The 18,208-nt window shown below is 38.8% G+C and overlaps 1 protein-coding gene across 19 annotated transcripts in view; it reads left to right on the top strand.

Moving 5' to 3' along the window:
- The window catches only part of ADGRL2 (adhesion G protein-coupled receptor L2), a 178,581-nt gene that overhangs the window by 129,747 nt on the left and 30,626 nt on the right, over positions 1–18,208 (top strand). For 15 of the 19 annotated variants that reach the window (XR_012652076.1, XR_012652075.1, XM_075039140.1 and 12 more), the window contains 5 exons: positions 4,612–5,412; positions 13,198–13,494; positions 14,044–14,147; positions 14,983–15,168; positions 16,220–16,258. Coding sequence is in view for 17 of the 19 variants with exons in the window: in XM_075039140.1 (XP_074895241.1) it covers positions 4,612–5,412; positions 13,198–13,494; positions 14,044–14,147; positions 14,983–15,168; positions 16,220–16,258 (1,427 nt within the window). In the remaining 2 variants the exon portion in view is untranslated. The remainder of the gene's footprint in view (positions 1–4,611; positions 5,413–13,197; positions 13,495–14,043; positions 14,148–14,982; positions 15,169–16,219; positions 16,259–18,208) is intronic. The other 4 variants (XM_075039144.1, XM_075039150.1, XM_075039152.1 and 1 more) reach the window with 2 other exon arrangements.

Genomic DNA, 18,208 nt, shown 5'->3' with positions numbered 1-18,208 from the left:
GGGAACAGGCCAAGTCTGAGATGCAAAAACACTGTGGTGACAGTATATATCCAAAAAGGAGGGAAATGAGTTCTGGCATAAGCAAAGCTATGTCAAAACTGTCCATACTGTTCCCTGCACAATTTCAAAATTTAGACTTCTTAAACTGAAATACTACTCTGTACTGCTTCGCCACATTGAACCTTCACTGTTGTTAAAGGCCAAACACAGATCATCTATTTTTTCTTCATTTCTGCTGTGTCATTGTGAAATGGTTGCTTGCTGATTTTTTTTTCTGTACCATTTGTAGGATTGGAAGCCTACTGCATACAGTGATCCCTAGTACCATTCCTCCTGTGTGTAGTATCGGTGGCTTGTGGTAACTGTTCTTCTCGTGCCACTTTTGAGGAGTGATGTCTTACCCCAATCTAACCAAAGTTTTGTTCCACAAAGATCACCTTTGCTTTAGCACTATTTTCATTCCCAAATTTTCAGAAAGAGGGCAGTGCATCTGATTCCAAACCATGAGGTCAGTCAAATGACAAGAGGTTACGTTTCCAGTTCCAGTAGGCTAGCTCGTAGAGAAAAGTGTAATGCAAATAATGTTCAAACATGATTTTTTATGCTGTTTTAGGAAGAGAAGTGTCGATATGTTCTACCGATTCTGTATTGCTATCTACAGGAATCTTTTCTTTTCCAGTTTTCAGAAGTATAGTGCCACAGCGCGGCCTACCCTGTACTCTAACGTGTAGCTATTCTACTTTTAAAATGTTTATTTTTGTTTACTGTCAATTGCATTGGCCTGCCCTTTGTAATTCTATGTAATTCTGTGTCTATCGTAACTCAGGATTCTGGATACTTCTTGTCTTTCGAAGTCTGTAAGTTTTGGAGTTTGTGAACTGCAGCATGTACAGTGATGACACTATTCCCAATTCCAGACCTGTACGAGACAACACCTGTCATTACCAGCAGTCATCAAAAAGGTTGCCAGTTACTAAAATAAGTTTTGAAGTTTCATTTCAAACCACATTGTGCTTCAGTAGTCGTTTTGATTGTTGACCATCTTTCTTCCCTGTCCCACAAAGCCTATCCTGGTATTTTTCCAAGTCTCTTTTTTTGACGCCTGATAAACTCCGGTTATCAAGTCTAATTTTTTTCTCCCTTACTTGTTCTAGTGCTCCATATCTAAACGTATGGAATAACTGGAATCATTAGGTTTGCAAATAGCAGCTGTCCCAGCATAAGAGACTTGTTAGGAAGGTGGGATAGGCTTTTGTGGGTCTAGGAAGGGACGGTTTTAGTGATCACAACACTTCTAACCAAAGTTCAGTTATGGTTCTTACTTTTTCTGAACCTCATCTGCAGTTACTGCAAGACTGCAAAATTTGCTATGTCTCACTGTGGCACCTTTTAGTCCATGAGGGATTACAAATAGCAATCATACCAGGTTTTGTGGTAAAAGTTGGGAGTTCTTAACACGCTGGAGTTGGTGTCACCCTTGTACAAAATGCAGTTTATGAGCTCCGCTATGTCTTGCTGGCCTCCAGAAATACATAGCTGCTTTGCTGATCATACATATTGATTGAGCTTTCTCCGGGTTCTGTATTCATCGCCCTCATAAGAAAGTACTTAATGAAAAGCTTTCTTCTTTGCATCTCCAAGTGTAGACAAAAAAACCAAAAAACCTATTGAGGTACTCAGTTGAATCTCAAATAAAACTAAAATTCTAAACAAATTTGATAGGCATTGCTTTGTCCCAAAATAAGAGTGTTATTGATTAAATTACAAAGAAATTGAGAGTACCGTACTTGACATTTCTCTCAATTATGCTGCACAATGTATGTTGACACTTTGACTGAATAACAGAAGTCAGCCCTTTTATAAAGAAGAACATCAAAAGTACCATTTTATACATCTGTGCATTTTTATTTTAAACCTTTTTTGGGCTCAGGAATTCAGTAGAAAGAGTTGTAAAGTGTTTTATTCTCTCTCTGTATTGATTGGACTTTGCAGCATTTGTTTATTTCAATAAGCCCATCTGTCCCTGACAAATGTACAGCTGTACACCAACGCACGCAGAGCAGATATGCCAGTAATGATTTTAGTTATCCCTATCTTTTTCCCTCCTCTCCTATTACTAATTCTAAGCAGGTACAATATCAATATTGCTTTCTGGCAAGGAATAAACTCATGCATAAAAGTTCACAGACAGAATCATCTGAAAGTCATTAACACTGATTCTGAAACCCAGAAATTCACCTCAGAATACATCTTCTGTTTACTTGGGTAACTCAAGAATTACAAATTGCAGACAAACAAGTATTTTACCTAAAGATGTATAAATGAACAAAGGCTAGGAAAACAACTGCTCATTTTGAGAATATTAACCCCCTCTAGTCCCCCATAAAGTTTTGGAATTGTTCCCTGAAGAAACACTAGATCAGCTCAGCCAATACCATTCTTTCAAAAGAATCATATGTAATTTTGTTAAATGAGACTGAAAATCCAAAACTTTATATGAAAGATACAAATATATTCTTCAGGATAATACTGTAACACTGGAAATGTAATAGCTGTGCAAATAGTTTTGATACACTTCCTTGGTATCAGCAGCTACTGTTACACAGATTGGTACATCTGTCATTTTCCAGGTCATTTTATGAAACTAAGGGAGCATACTTCAAAGGCTACTGAGTATATGAAATAGATTTTATTGCAAATACTTATTGGAAAGGTATTTACTAGCTGGACTTCAGCTATATGTCGTCCTGTAATATGTTCCTTGAAACTTCCGTGGGGAAAAATTGCTATAGTAATATAACTTTGTTAATCAGGTTTGGTTTATATTTTCCATGTACGGTGGCGGGATGGATATTTGTTTTAAACACTTAGTATGACTGTCCTTGCATACTAGCTTGCTGTTTCGGGCTTAATCGATGATGCTGGAGAATATCTGAATGAGCTAAATGTTAATTTTTTCTTCTCTTTTCCTCTTGCTTACTGTGCTTTTGCTTCTTTTTTCTAGATGTTTTTGCTTATTCCTTCTAGTCTGATTTTGCAGTTATAGACTAAGAAGTGACAAAAGTTCTCAAGATTAACATTCAGGAAAACAAATAAAATAAAGCCTAAGGAGAGCTAAAGGGTGCAAGCTGCTTTCTTTATAAGAAAGAAAAGCAGAGGGATGTCTGGGGCAAAGATGGGGGAAGGTTTAATAAGCACACATACAAACCTATATAATTAATAAACTGCATTTTGGATTTATAATTACCTCATTAATATAATGCATATATATATATGTGCACTCGCACATATATGATAAATTACTGTGTCACTTAAAAAACAACTTGATAGCATTGTACTTTGAGAAGAAGAAGAGTATGTATAGCATGCATTAGTAAAGTCATTCATTATTTATTCAGGTTCACTAACTGAAACTACATGCCAACATAGCTGTATTGCCTCCTTAATCTACTAAAATGATTGATCCATGTTCACTTGTGTAACCGTAGAATCTCTCTCCTGCTAGGTTTTCCTGTTGTCTGTTTCTCTTTATCCAATATAGTGCAGTTCTTATTCTCCCTATATTTAGCGTCTGTTACTAATTTAATCTTTAGATTAATAGTCAATTTATGTTAATCTTCTTTCTTTTTTCCTTGCACTTTTTTATTTTTCTTCCGATGCTTAAAATAGAAGTGGAGCAAAAAGGTAAATAACGTATACAGTCCAAACCCCAGCTCCTTGTTATGTGCCTTATGGATGTTAACCTCTTCCCTTCCCCTCCCCACAACACTCTTATGATAATCAGCAGGATCTCATAAGTACACCTCATAAAGAAGTCGACTGTTTGCAATAAAGTGACTTGGCTGCTTAAAGTAGGTGGCGGGGTATAGTGTCTGAAATACTTGGGCTGGAGGGAAGACTCCCTTGCTTTTTTCTCTCCCTTTCTCTTTGTCTTTCTTTCCCTCTCTTTCTCTCACCCTTGGGTAAATTCTTGTTAATCAAGTGTCATCTTGCCTGGCTTCCAGAACCCTCTCCATAGCATGCCATGGTTACAGGGTTTCCTGGTCTGTTTCATTCATTGCTTTGGTTGTGTTTTGTTTTCTCTGCTCCTAATTGCTTTCTCTATATACCTGATGATTTGTTTTGTTCCTTTATTTTTAATCGAGGCACCTCCTTTTTCAGCCTCACCACTTCTTAAAGTTCTAAACAAGTCGATGTGATTTTTTTTGGACCGAAATGACCTAGCGCACTGCTGCACACCAGTTAAAAGCTCTGGAGCGTTAATGTGTACTCACTAAAAGTCTAAGACGAAAATGCAAGAGTAGCTCTACATTTTCAGCTGTCTGTGTATGCCATTGAGCCTTGGTCTGTACTAGTGAAAACAGTTCCCATCCACTTTCCATACTGGTACAGCAAGAACATGGTAACTTTAAGAAAAGTGGATGATAAAGGGTGACAATTGCATTAATTATAACATAAGGTATAATCTAGTGCCAATTAAATTGATTTTTTTTCTTCCTGACACAGTCATTATGATTTACCTACCTTTTTTTTTCTTTTTTTTTCTCTTTTTATTATGAGACGGTCTTAATTTGACGTAATTCTTGTCTTACTTCTCTCTGTGACTGTTAGTTTTTGTTTGCCCGGGGACGTTGAAAGCAATTGTGGACTCACCGTATTTATATGAAGCTGAACAAAAAGCAGGTTCTTGGTGCAAAGATCCTCTCCAGGCTGCAGATAAAATATACTTCATGCCATGGACTCCATATCGCACCGATACTTTGATAGAATATGCTTCTTTAGAGGACTTCCAAAACGGACGCCAGCAGACGACGTATAAACTCCCAAATCGAGTGGATGGTACTGGATTTGTGGTGTATGACGGCGCTGTCTTTTTTAACAAGGAAAGAACTAGGAACATAGTAAAATTCGACTTGAGGACTAGAATTAAGAGTGGAGAGGCCATAATCAATTACGCTAATTATCATGACACCTCTCCATACCGATGGGGAGGAAAGACTGATATTGACTTGGCAGTTGATGAAAATGGCTTATGGGTAATTTATGCTACAGAGCAAAACAATGGGATGATAGTAATTAGCCAGCTGAACCCCTACACCCTACGTTTCGAAGCCACCTGGGAAACGACGTACGACAAACGGGCAGCATCCAATGCTTTCATGATATGTGGTGTCCTGTACGTAGTGCGGTCAGTGTATCAGGACAATGAGAGCGAGACCGGCAAGAACGCCATCGATTACATCTACAACACCAGGTTAAGCCGAGGTGAGCACGTGGACATTCCTTTCCCCAACCAGTACCAGTACATCGCTGCAGTGGATTACAACCCCAGAGACAACCAGCTGTACGTGTGGAATAACAACTTCATTCTGCGGTATTCTTTGGAGTTTGGCCCGCCTGATCCTGCCCAAGGTAGGAATTTGGTTTTTCTCATTTTTAAACTCTTTGTACTTGCATTGAGATAACTATGGTGCGCTGTCTTTGGTCTTAGACTTAGCTCTTGGCGGAAAGGCGAGGAGGGGTTTGTCTGCGCTGTGCTGAGCAGTACAGCTTTACAGTGGTGCAAGACAAATTTGCAGAACCTGTGAAGAGAAGTAGAATTACTTTATTTCGTTTACAGGCTTGTGATTTTCTTTTTTTTTTTTTTTTTTACAAGTGTTTAGCTTTTCTGTGTTAGAGAATGAGTTGGGGAATTGTTTATTTACTTTATACCATCAGTCAGTTTGACTTCTATAGCTAAACTGAGTTTGAGTTCGTTCACGCTGAGCCAGAAGCCTGTTCCCATCCGTTCGGTGTTACCTGACTTCTGAATTGATTACAACATACATGCAGACCTTTTAACTTCCTGGCGCCAGCAGTTGAGAGTGATGTGTGCTGGGAGGTCCCAGAGGAGATGTATGGGGTTAATGTGCAATACCGAGCATAAATATTTTTCCGCAGCCCTCTTTTCACAGTTTCTAATGCCGGGTTAGACAAGATTACCCGACATCTTTTTAGCAGGTTTCTCGGTAAGTCCATTACAATTGCAATTCAGCTCGCTTGAAGTTAGAACAACTACCTAAAAGCAAAGACACTAACTGCCAAAAGAGGAAAGAAAAATGGGGGTCTCTAGGTCTCAGAAATCCCTAAAAATGACGTGAACAGGCATAGCCACATATTAACATCAGCAGAGGAGAGTAAATACCAAGAGAAATGCTTCGTGGCAGAAGATGCATGCAGCAGGGAACAGGATGTTGATAAGCTGCTTTAGCAATGGAGGTAATACTTCACTTCTCTCACCTAACTGGTATGCATATTTAGCAGACATTTTTTCTACTTCGAAAAAGTAGTAATTAAAGCTTCCCCACAAGCGAAGTAGCTATCCTGCTTCAGCAAAGCTGATTCATGCACAGCAGTGCCAACTACGTAGCATACACACAATTACATCAACATGCATACAGCTTTTCCAGGTAGAAAAGTACATAAGATGCAGCAGAACGGGGCAGTTTAAGAACCAATGCATTAGCAATCTCCAGGGTGACGTTTTGCCAAGTGACGATCTGTCCCGTCTGTCTCCCACAGACCTCCCTGGCAACTCACGGCCAGGCTCAGGCAGGTCCCAGGTGCTCGGGGACTGCGTTCTGGCTGCGAGGGCAGCCGTCCTGGCAAGCTTTGCTCTCTGTACGTCAAGCTAGGCCATTCCTCAGGGAGGCTTTGGGCCTGCTCTTAGTGGAGACGTAGCCACCTATGTAATTAGAAAAAAATGAAGGCTTTCATTTTCATAACATTCTCATGCGTGTCACTTTTCATTCGGTTTAACTGAGATGAAGATGCATTTTAAATTCTCCAAACCTTCAAAAGTAAGAGGAGAAAATGGAGGTGCAGGCTCTAAGTAGCTTTCGCAGTTCAGGCAGCTGCCATGAACAAGGCAAAAGCTAATCTTTAAATCATTGCATTGAAGGAAGAGTGTTAAGGCAGAGCAGGGAACGAAGAAAAGGCTTTGTGGAATCCTTCCATTGCTTTAGGAAACCGCCAAAGGTCTCCAGTAAGACATTTCATGTTTTTATTATGAGTCTCCAAGATCCTAAGTTCCAGTACATGTGCTGGCCACATCCCATCAAATACCAGAAAGAGATTTGGGCATCCGTCAGCACCGCTTCATGCTCCTCCTTGCTGGCATGCAAGGCAGGGGGAGAAACAGTTTATTCCAACCAGACCAAGATGAGAAGGGGTCCAGGGCATGCTGCACGGTGCTTGCCTCTCGTCTAAGCTCTTTGCCCATTCACCTGTGAAGACAGAGAAGGAATATTTTAGAGTGATTTGTGAGTTTGGGTTTTAAATGCATTACGACATCAGTAAGTATATTTTGATTATGGCCTTTTTTAGAAACCACACGAAGACACTAGGTTTATTGGAATATGTGATGCATATATTCAGAAACAGTATTTTTCCTTATGTAAAGCCAATATTTAGTTTTGTATGGATCTGTACATAGCAGACCTAAGAATATGTTTCAGTTCATTTCCTCTTTTGCCTAAGCCAATTTCCTGTAGTTAAAGACTACTGAATTGAAAAATTATCTAATATGATTGTCTTCGAGATGTACTGCTGTAAAACCAAGAAGAGATTCTGTACAGTTTATACTGTATTTGTATTATATTCTCAGTTCCTCTTTGTTTCAGCATGAAGTTTGTATAAATTGAAGATCAGTCCTTCTATAGTTACACAGTTAAAGGATCTATATGTGTAATACACATCTGGATTTTTTTCCTCTCTCATGGAATTAGATCAGATTTTCAGCACATTGATGAAGGGCATTTTTGTGTTTCTTTTGTTCTGATTTGGTTTGGGTTTTCTGTGGTTGACTCAGATTTCTTAATCATCTACTCAAAGACATAGATGTTAGGATAACATTCTTTAAGTCACCTAACACAAGAACCTTATTTTAGTGTCTTTTGCAACGGTACTTTAATATCAAGGATTTAATGGTGTCACAAGGTCAATGCCTCAAAATTGGAAGTCGTGGCCTTTTCTGTTCGAATGGTTAACTTGGGGCCATTGTGGGAAACTCAACAATCTGTGTTCCCTCTGTTGCCGTGGGAGCAATAATGATATATAGACACACACTGATTCTTTTTTTGTCCTGTCTATCTGTCTTGGCTATCAGTTCCCGTCTACACCATAACTTCCAACTGCTGAGTGCTTCAAAAACAGCAGTCTTTCTTCCTACATGAAAGATGCATTTGTCACATTTGAGCCACACTTTTGAGCTCAAGGATTTACATTTGCTCCCAGGGCCAAAATCTTGGACTCATCCATGACCCCAAACCTGCCTTTTTTTCTCTCTGTTGTTTCTTTGATTTTTAAATCTGCCTATTGAAACCTCTGAAATAACACTATAATTAACCTAATGTTGACCTTGCCCTTGCTGCAAACCTACGCCATTTTCTACTCTTGCAACTGTCCATGTTATGTGCTGCCTGTATCCTTATTTTCTTGATCTTCAGGAGAACTCTTCAGACTTCTGAACTGCAGATGCTGCAGCCAGGCTTCTGTTTTACCCTGACAATGGGGTCTGCTGCCCGTAGAGCTCCCCTCTTAACCTCATTCTTCATGTGTTGTTTTTCCTTCTCTCTTCTCATGGGAATTATAGTGCATAGACGTACAAATGGCTTTCAGAGCTACAGCTGACAAGTGCTGCTCAAGAAACCACAGAAGAGCACATCTTCTAAGGTTAAGTGTAAAAATTACATTTAAAAATCAAAACCTTAGTTTAGAAACAAAATATATCAGGCCCTGCAAAAGGCACTATGAAAAATTTGAAACAAACCGGAGTTTTTATATCCTTGATATATTCAGTGGATATGTCCTGTTACATTCTTTCTAAAGGAGGTATCCAAGGGACCAAATGAATCCTCACTGAAATAGGAATTTTTAAAGGAATTTTAAGTTAAAAGGTGAGGAAGAATGAAGGGAATTTTCCCCCTAAAAAGTGAATATGAGCATTGCATTGTAAGGTTTCCTTGGTAACAAAAAGAAGATAAATCCTTTTGTTCTGTGTTAGTGCGTTAGGAGGAGATTTCATCCACACTCATCCCAATTTGCGCTAACTGTGCAAACTGTTCAAACTGAAGTTGTCTCCCCTTTTGTACCGTGATACCCATCATTAAGTTTTATTGGATCACTGCAGGAAAATATGGATGTTGTGAGTATGGACAGAGCAGAAACTCGGAGAATACTATCACCGAGGGCTTGAAATAATAGGAAAGTAGCGCAACTAAATCTTTATAACACAAAGAATCTACAATGAAGTCATGCAGCAAATTGTTAAGTAAATTAGTTCTTTACTATTATATCGAATCTGATACATTACAGATTGATAAAAGAGTGGTTGTACAAGTAAAGACAACATAATGGGGACCAGATAGTACATTTCCTGATCATAGGTATTTTGCTAATTCTGTGGCGTATTTGTTATCATTTTCAGGGTATAAATTTATAAATGGCTGTGTAAACATTTTGCTTTCAACTAAACGGGATTTGGCAGGGTCAACAGAGTACTGGCTAGCATAATAGCTGGAACCTATAGGTAATTAAGTGAGTCTTAGTGATTTCCCTGCTATTCACTGAAGCATGAAAACAGGCACACATCAGTAATAAGCAGAAGGCAGGGAAATTTGGATTTGCACAGGTTTCTGATCTCCGTTGCTTTACACAGCAGCATAGCATATGACACCTTTGGAATATGAAGGCGGGCACATAGATTTTCACGTGTCCAAATACACTGAAATACCTGACCTATAGGAGCATATGTTTAACTGAAAAATCCATGCAGCTGATTTCTAAAATTACCTAGATGCCGGAGATGAAAATGGAACCATTATTATTTTCAGAAGTGGCACATCATCTGGGCATTTCAACACAATTTTGTGTTGATATAAGGTCAGAATTGTATTTTGGGTGGGGATTTTTTTGTTTTGGCTTGGTTTGTTTATTTTAAAACTTATTTTATGCCTGCTTAGAATAGAAACTTGTTGGCAAAGAGTACTAGATAGCTTGTGTGCCTTCAGTGAATCTACTCTTCACTGTCAGTTGGGGAAACAAAGTTACTATTCCCCTGCTGTCCTAGGCAGTTGTGTTATGTTTTTTATAGTCATCACACTGTTGAACAGGTGTTTAAGTTTTACTCCAACGGTGTCTTCATTTTTAGAAACAGATAGCATGCATAACTGTTTAAATCAGCTGTTAGGAACTACATGAAACAAACGTAATTACGCTCAACTTGAGTCTTTGGATTTACTTCTTACTGCTCTTTTCTTATTTTTTTTTTAATTTTACAAAGACTGTCTTCAGCTGAGAAGACACACCTATTCTTAAAAAAAAACAGGAAGAAGGCAGAAGGAGGTTTTGGGTTTTTCCTCGGCATGTCAAGCCTAGTCAAAAAGTCCAAAATAGAATCTTGCATTGTAAAAGCAGCTTTTTTGGTGTTGGGCAAAAATGATGTATCTTCAGCTTTGTAGAGGCTCACCCACGCTGCTTGGAACAATAGGTTAATAACCTCAACATGGAGTTTGTTCTTCTTCTTAGTTGGGGCATATTAATCATCACTACCATTATCTTATGTTGGTAAAGCGCTCCGCAAGACAGTGCATGGGAGCCCGCAGATGCCATCACCTTCAGCTTTCAGAACAAGACACATCAGGTGGTGGTAGCTATCATGTGTCTTTTTGCAGCTCAGGAGAACGGCCTTGCAGATTAAGTTCCCCAACAGGTCATTAAAAACAAAGTGATCTGCCTTCTAAAAGCTGGATGTATTCATTAAAGTGAAGCGTTCGGTCATTTCTTATTTTTCAGCCTTCTTCTTTCCCAGACTTCCGGCACTGTCTGAAGTTCCCTGGTACATTCTTAAATATACTGACTTCTCCTTTTTATAAATTTAATTCAAGAGTCAATCTCTTAGAAATTATCTGTATTTTTTTCAGTTTTGCGAGAGAGGTGGTTTGAAGTCTTTCTCCTAAAATGTGAGATTATGTTTCTAAAGTATGTGCTACTACTAGGCTATGCAGGTCATTTTTGAATCATAGGTGGTATGCTTTGAAATTGTTGTTAATGGACAGCATTAAAATTGTTCTGCCTAAAGTTGCGTAATGACAGCGGGATATTTTACCTCAGGGTGCAGCACAAAATATGTTCTGAAAATTGTTACCTCACTGCTGAACTTCAGAGCGTTGTTATGAAGTCCTACAGTGATATTTTGCTCCCGAGACAGAGCTATCCTAAACATTATAGGTTTTGAGTAGTAATTGCAATAATGTTAATACACATTTCAGTGATTAAATATGTACTAATTAGCACAATGTGTTAGGGAATGGGTAGTAATAATTGGTTGTCCCCTGCATCGTTCTCAGTCCCCACCAGTTCCCCGTTGCCCAGGACCTGATTCAGCAGGCGTTGCCTGACACTTCTGCAAGTGATTGCAAATGCTTTTGACAAATGTTAATTGGGAAAGCACTAGAAGGCTGGATGCATTGTAATCAAAAGAAAATTACAGCACTTTCACAAGATGTCAGGCAAGCACTTGCAGAACAGATCCGAGGATTTCAATAGGTTTCATAGTAACTGGCTACGCCACAAATACAGCACAGTTACACAGACTGTATTCAAGCAGCCAAGAATGAGACTGAAGAGAATACAGCCTCCGAAGAAATTTCTCATTTGTGAGCAAGAGAGGGATGAAAAGCACATCTTTGCATTTAGTCGTTAAAAACAGACCGTGATGTTCAAAAACTCCACTCAAAATTCGTATGAAAATAAAAAGATGAATTCGTATTTGAGACTCCTAATTTGTTATAACTGAAATATATTTGAAAAAGGATTTCGAAGTAATTGTTATCTGCCAAACTACTGAAAGTTAATCTTATTCAAAACACTAACTTAAAAACCATCTGCTGAAAGAAAGCAAGGCAGCTCTTATTTTGGTTTTTGTTTATGATTTAATTTAGAGAAGATGCATTGTCCAGTAAGTCAGAGTACAAGGGCCTAGCAGAAGAAGAAGAAAAGAAAGAAAAAAGCCACTTTATCCACTGAAGTTAATCCTAAAATTAGCTTCATTTATTTCTGTATCAGTTAGGATTTTAAAAATACTTGATATGAGCTTATTTATTCCCAGAACAAGGATCTGTGCTTTTACGCGCCTATAAAGCACTGTGGACACACAGCGAAGATTTGGAAATAATTGAGGGTAACTGTTTCAGTTACTTTGCTCACTTGCATCGTTCAGCCGTTGCTCAACATACATTTGAAGGTGACGAACAGGAATTCTGGTCTGTTACCTCCGCTAGCATTAGCTAGTACTGTCTCTCCAAAGCCTCAAACGGTGGCGTGGGTTGGGCTGTACCGCAGCGGTTGCAGCGCTGCGTTCCCAGCCGGGTCGGCGGAGGGAGCAGCTGCAAGTCCCAGGCAGAAGTGATTTGGCCTAAGCCGATCCTAGTGTTTCAGAAAAGGTTAAACTGGGTACTTGCCACTGGCTTGAACGAATTGTGTCTTCATACCTGCTTTATCAAAAAAGGTTGTTAAGGCCTGAAATGTTTAAACACAAGAACACCACGTAGATGCTAGGCGCTGCTTCTGTTCGGAGCTAATCGGGCATGCTGCAGCTCTCTCAAGCAGAATGACTGCCGAGTAGGAAGATGTTATCGTAATTATTTTCCTGGAAGGTGTGTAGTGGGTGACTTGAAGTTTTGGGGTCTGTTTTTTTAAAATGGTCTCATTAGTTACAGCCCACTGACTTTGTTGTTAAAACTGGACTGCGTTGTTTATGGCACGCTGATTCGAATGATTCTCTCTGTGGAGTTATTCCTTCTGCAAAAGTGATTAAGTAATCTTTAATTGCTATGAGCGTGTTTGTTATGTACTGATAACTCACTAGTACTGCCTTTCAGCCTTTAGAAATGTAACTATCAATTTTTGTTACGGAAGAGATTATTTGGAGAATGTGCTGAAACATCATACTGGTATGAGCTGGGAGTAAAAAAAAAAAATAAATCAAAGTTATATCGTAAGCACCCAGAATAGCAATAAGAAAAGAGTAATATTAAGATAAAAGAAAGGAGACACCAGAGAGTCCTTTAAAACCACATAAATAACATTTAAAGAAGTTTTTTTTTATATATTTCTGAAATCATTTACTTTATTATTACTCTAATTTTCTCTGTGCAGTGCCTACCACAGCAGTGACAATAACTTCTTCAGCAGAGCTATACAAAACCACAATGTCAACCACTAGCACTACATCACAGAAAGGTCCCATAAGCACAACATTAGCTGGAGGAACAAAGGAAGGAAGCAGAGGACCCAAGCCACCGCCACCCATTTCCACAACCAAAATTCCTCCCGTGACAAGTTTTTTCCCTTTGCCAGAGAGATTCTGTGAACCGACTGAGGCCAGGGGGATTAGCTGGCCTCAGACACAAAGAGGAATGATGGTTGAACGCCCTTGCCCCAAAGGAACACGAGGTATTGCCTTTGAAAATATATCTTGATTTCAAGCAGACGTTTCAAAAGCAATGTGCCGCTTTCTCATGGTGATTTTTTTTTTTTTTTAATCTCAAGCTGTCTCTCACACAATTTTTTGTTACTTGGAGAATGCAGTATCTACAGGCAATGGTCAAGTTTTAATCTGCAAATGGCATTCGAGCATAGCCACAGAATTACCTTGCGCATGCGCTATTGGGAATCCAGGTCAAATTTTAGGGCTTTGCTTGAGGACTGTCGTGAAATATGCTTACAGCTGCCTTTCTCATTATGAGCTCCCCTCTGGATGAGCTCCAGGAAAAATCAAGGGCTTTTTGTTTGTTTGCAGAAAACGTCTGGTACTTTTCACTGACTTTTTTATTGCTCTTTGTAATCTACATTATATCCTTACGTTTTTGTCAATTATTGTCAACTATCGGCATTAGCGGCATTCAGAATTTAACATTGCTTAGGAGCACAATGTAGCCGATATCCTGAATGCATGCAGAAAAATGGTTTCCATTTCACTGTAGTTTTCTACATCTGTTGTAGGAACTGCCTCGTATCTCTGCGTGGTCTTAACGGGAACGTGGAACCCCAAAGGCCCTGATCTTAGCAACTGCACCTCACACTGGGTAAATCAGCTGGCTCAGAAGGTTGGTGGAAACCTTTTAATCTGGGGTACACCAGTGATTAAGGATTTTAACTCTGAGCATTAATAATTCAGGTTTTTGAAGCTGTCTGTATTACTCTGTGTTCGTTTAAAGTAGCAGGAATTATGTGTATTTTGTGTGCAAAGCATTGGCCAACAGTTAGGTTCATATGTGTGTTTTGGTACGCTCTGCCTCTAAGTTCTTGTATTGAATCTGGGATTATGTGTTTTCGTCGCTATTTAAAACTAAGTAGCTTTGCTGGTGTTCAAAAAACAAAAGCTGTATTTGCTTAATAAATATTATAAATCTTGCAGCAAAAACTGTGGTATACAGCAAGGTTTTTGGTTCAGTAAAAATTATACTGTAATAAATAGATTTTTGTCTGAGTGTATTAATAACAGTATGATTAGAGCGCAGAACCACTTTCTGTGTTTTCCCTCCCTACTGAGATTTACTAAGTTTATGAAAACTGGATAATTTGTTGTCAGTACCGGGCTACTTGACTTTCAAATGCCTCAAGCACTAGTATGAACAAATAGATTTCTTGCTGTCTGATAATGGCAGTAGAATAAAAGTGAGGATGAATAGAAGATCTAGCCCAAAAGTCCCAGTCTGATTTCTGGTTTTGATGGCTCTTAAGAACTGCTTTTGTGTGTCGCAGATCTAAGAACCTTTAATCTTCTGAGATAACGAGAACGTTATTGGTCTCAATTAGTTGCAGATTTCAATGTATGTGCAAATAGTTATTTCACCACAACAAAGGTACACGGGGAATTGGAATTAGGAGCCGCAAGCAGAACAAGGGACCCTGCTGAGATAATGTAAATTGTCATTTCAGATCAGAAGTGGAGAAAATGCTGCTAGTCTGGCCAATGAACTGGCTAAACACACCAAAGGACCAGTCTTCGCTGGCGATGTTAGTTCATCAGTGAGGCTGATGGAGCAGCTCGTGGACATTTTGGATGCTCAGCTGCAGGAACTGCGGCCCAGTGAAAAAGACTCTGCTGGAAGGAGTTATAACAAGGTACACACCTCCTGTCACCTCCTCCTGCTGGGATAACCTTTGCCCTTGTTTTTTTTTATTTTTTTCCTTTCAGAAATATTAATCTATACTTTGTTCCCGCGTGCTTATAGTTCTGGAATAAACATGTAAGAGAAAACAGCAGTAAATACACAGCGGAAGGTTGCAATTACCTTCTTTAGGGAATAAGATATAATTCACAATAGTTGACTGGTCCTAAAATACATAGCTGTGTCCCTTATTAAAATCTGGAATGTGTTATAACTAGTGTGAGGGAAATGGGCATTAGCTCACAGAAATTCTGTAACAAATCAGCGTGTTTATGCAGTGATCCTTTTAACCCTGAACATGTAATAAAATCAGTGGGATTCTCCGTAGGTGCAGGGTTTTATTTTAATCTGACTTCCTGCAGAATAATAGCACTTTCTTAGCCTTTTAAAGATGCCAACATCACTTATAATTGATCTTTATAAAAATGCCTTAATACGCATATCTAAATAACATGAATAAGTGTTTTCTGTGGGATGTTATTCAGAGAAACATTTCAGAGAAAGCGTATGTCTTTGTGGTTTAAATACAAATCACAAGTGTTACTACCAGTTCTCTTTTGCTCAGAGGAAATGCTGTATTTCTCAGCCTCTTCCTTGCGTCAGCGTAGTAAACAAGCTACAAATTAAACATTTTTTCAGCCTCCTTTAGAGAGAGTGCTCCATGCACTCCTCTGTTATTTTGGCAATAGTTTTATTTACAATCCCTCGCGGCTCTTAAAAGAGTTTTCCCAGCGACAGATTGAGTGCCCACACAGGGGTTTTCTCCTTTGACCTTTTCACACAAATCCCACCATTTGGGCAAAGATATCTGGGCACCTGCATAAAGGTTGGGGAAAAACATTTCCTGTGTGATGTTTTTTTATAGTCATCGCTGGACAGAAATCAGATTAACGTCCAGGCTATAGTTCAAATTTGGGATTTGAAACACCAGACTAATTTTTTTATATTTCTGAAGCTTTCCAGAATGTGTCTAACTTCTGATTTTCTTTTTTCTTACTAAAAAGCTCCAAAAACGAGAGAAGACATGCAGGGCTTACCTTAAGGTATCTCTCCTGTGCTGTCACCCTGCTTTCTCCCTGCTTCAGCAACCTGCCACGCTTTATCATCTTGCTGCATGATCCTATGTATTTCAGTCTTTGATAAATGTGTATTGTGCCCCATATCAACTGTACAAATGTTGGCTTTGCACAGGTATAACACTCAGAAAAAAAAATTAAAGATCAAAATTTATACCTCTTTTACCTCAACTTGTTCAAAACTAAAAGAGCAGAAATGGTTATTATCTGAATTGGAAGTAACATCTCTCTCAGCTTTGGGTAGAGGAAAAAGCTGGCAACTTAACAGAAATTACTTCAGCTTGGTAGTATTTTATATCAAAGACTGTTTAGAGTTGATTTGCTTGCATGAAAAATATACATTATATAGCCTGCTTTGTTCTTTGTGTATTATTATACCTAGTAAAATCACTCTTTCTTACAGTTTTAAGAGTTGTTACAAAAGCCAGATTCAGTTACTTCAGGATAAAATGTAAAGACAAACATTTCTCTAACTTGACTAGTAAAATGTGTGCCACGTGTCCCATTAACCAGGCTATATGGAAGGCATGTAACACATTGCTACCTGATTTTCAGTTTCTTTCATCTGCTGTAGTATGGTTGTCTGTAGTGGCCAGCTCCTGCTCTGCAACACAATGCCAGTAATGCCACCTTGCGCCTGTGAAGAAGAGAAAAAAGTCCTAGAACAGATTGTGTCTGGCTCTGAAAAATTTTATTGCACATTTTTTCAAAGTTTCTTTTAAAATACTGGTTTTTGCTTGTACTCTCTGAGATAAAATGTAAGAACAACTTTTAAAAAGAACTTTGAAATACTTTGCAACATAATAAAATAATTCAGACTCTTACTGAAGAGACATTTCTCTGTACAGGGTGCTTCTGTCTTTTATCTCACAGCCCGGGAAGTGGATCTGAGATGTCCAGTTATGCAAAAATTTGACAAAAAGAGACAAAGATCTGGAGAGAAATCCACTTCTCAAATAACAATAATTGTAATAGTTTTTTATTAGAAAATATTTTTTAATAGTAGAGGGAAATCCAGCAGATGCGGTTTGAGTAGACTGAGTTTTCATACCTCATTGTCAGTAGCTAACATGAATATGAGAAGAACAGTAATGGGGTTGCTCCAAGAGCTGCGTCACAGGGGCCGCGTGGTCTTCCCACCGCCCACTCGCCTCTGTCTGAGAGGAGAAAACGCCTCAGAAATATTACTGGGCAGGTGATCATTTTCCACAGGAAAAATGCAGAGCTAGATTACCCCATGATAAATAAAAAGTGTTTCATATTAGTGAATGCATACCGTCAGCGCTGTATGGAGTTACACAAGAAACCATAGGACAACCTTAATTTCCAACCAGGGTCATTTTCTGTAGGTCTCAAATGGGCTTCTCTGCTTAGATAAGACTAATAAACCTCTTGAAATTACAAATCAAAAGCTGACTTACACTATGCAAATGAAGCAAGTTCCCACTTTGTGACAGAGGATTCATTTGTATCTCAGATTAGAGGCTCCAATCTGTATTTCTTGGTGACTAATGAATCTGGCCTCTGCAGACCAATTTCTGTTCTACTCTAGTTAATGGCTGCAGCAGTATCAGTGCGAGCGTTTTGACTATTCTGTCTCCCATTAGAGAAAGAAAAAGACTTTAATGCCACTTCGAAGTATCTTCCACCTGCCAGGAAGGTCGTGGTGGCTCACAATGCAGACAGAAAGAGGATATTAAAATGGATTAGGCTAATTAATCTTGCTCTGACAATAGCCTTGACCAACTTTTCCTATTCGTTTATTTGCACAATATAGTATTCCAGACTGACATCTTTCTGTTTGTACAATGTGTTCTGTTTCCATTCCCAGTGCTTTTAAATTGATCAAACAAATTATATATGCTTAATGACACATTATGACTAGGTAAATGGGACAGAGTGAACAGGGTGTTTCAG

The sequence above is a fragment of the Buteo buteo genome, chromosome 10, assembly GCF_964188355.1.
Source record: "Buteo buteo chromosome 10, bButBut1.hap1.1, whole genome shotgun sequence".
NCBI lineage: Eukaryota > Metazoa > Chordata > Aves > Accipitriformes > Accipitridae > Buteo > Buteo buteo.
Note: the sequence above shows the minus strand (reverse complement) of the source record. Positions and strands in the feature narration are given on the sequence as shown.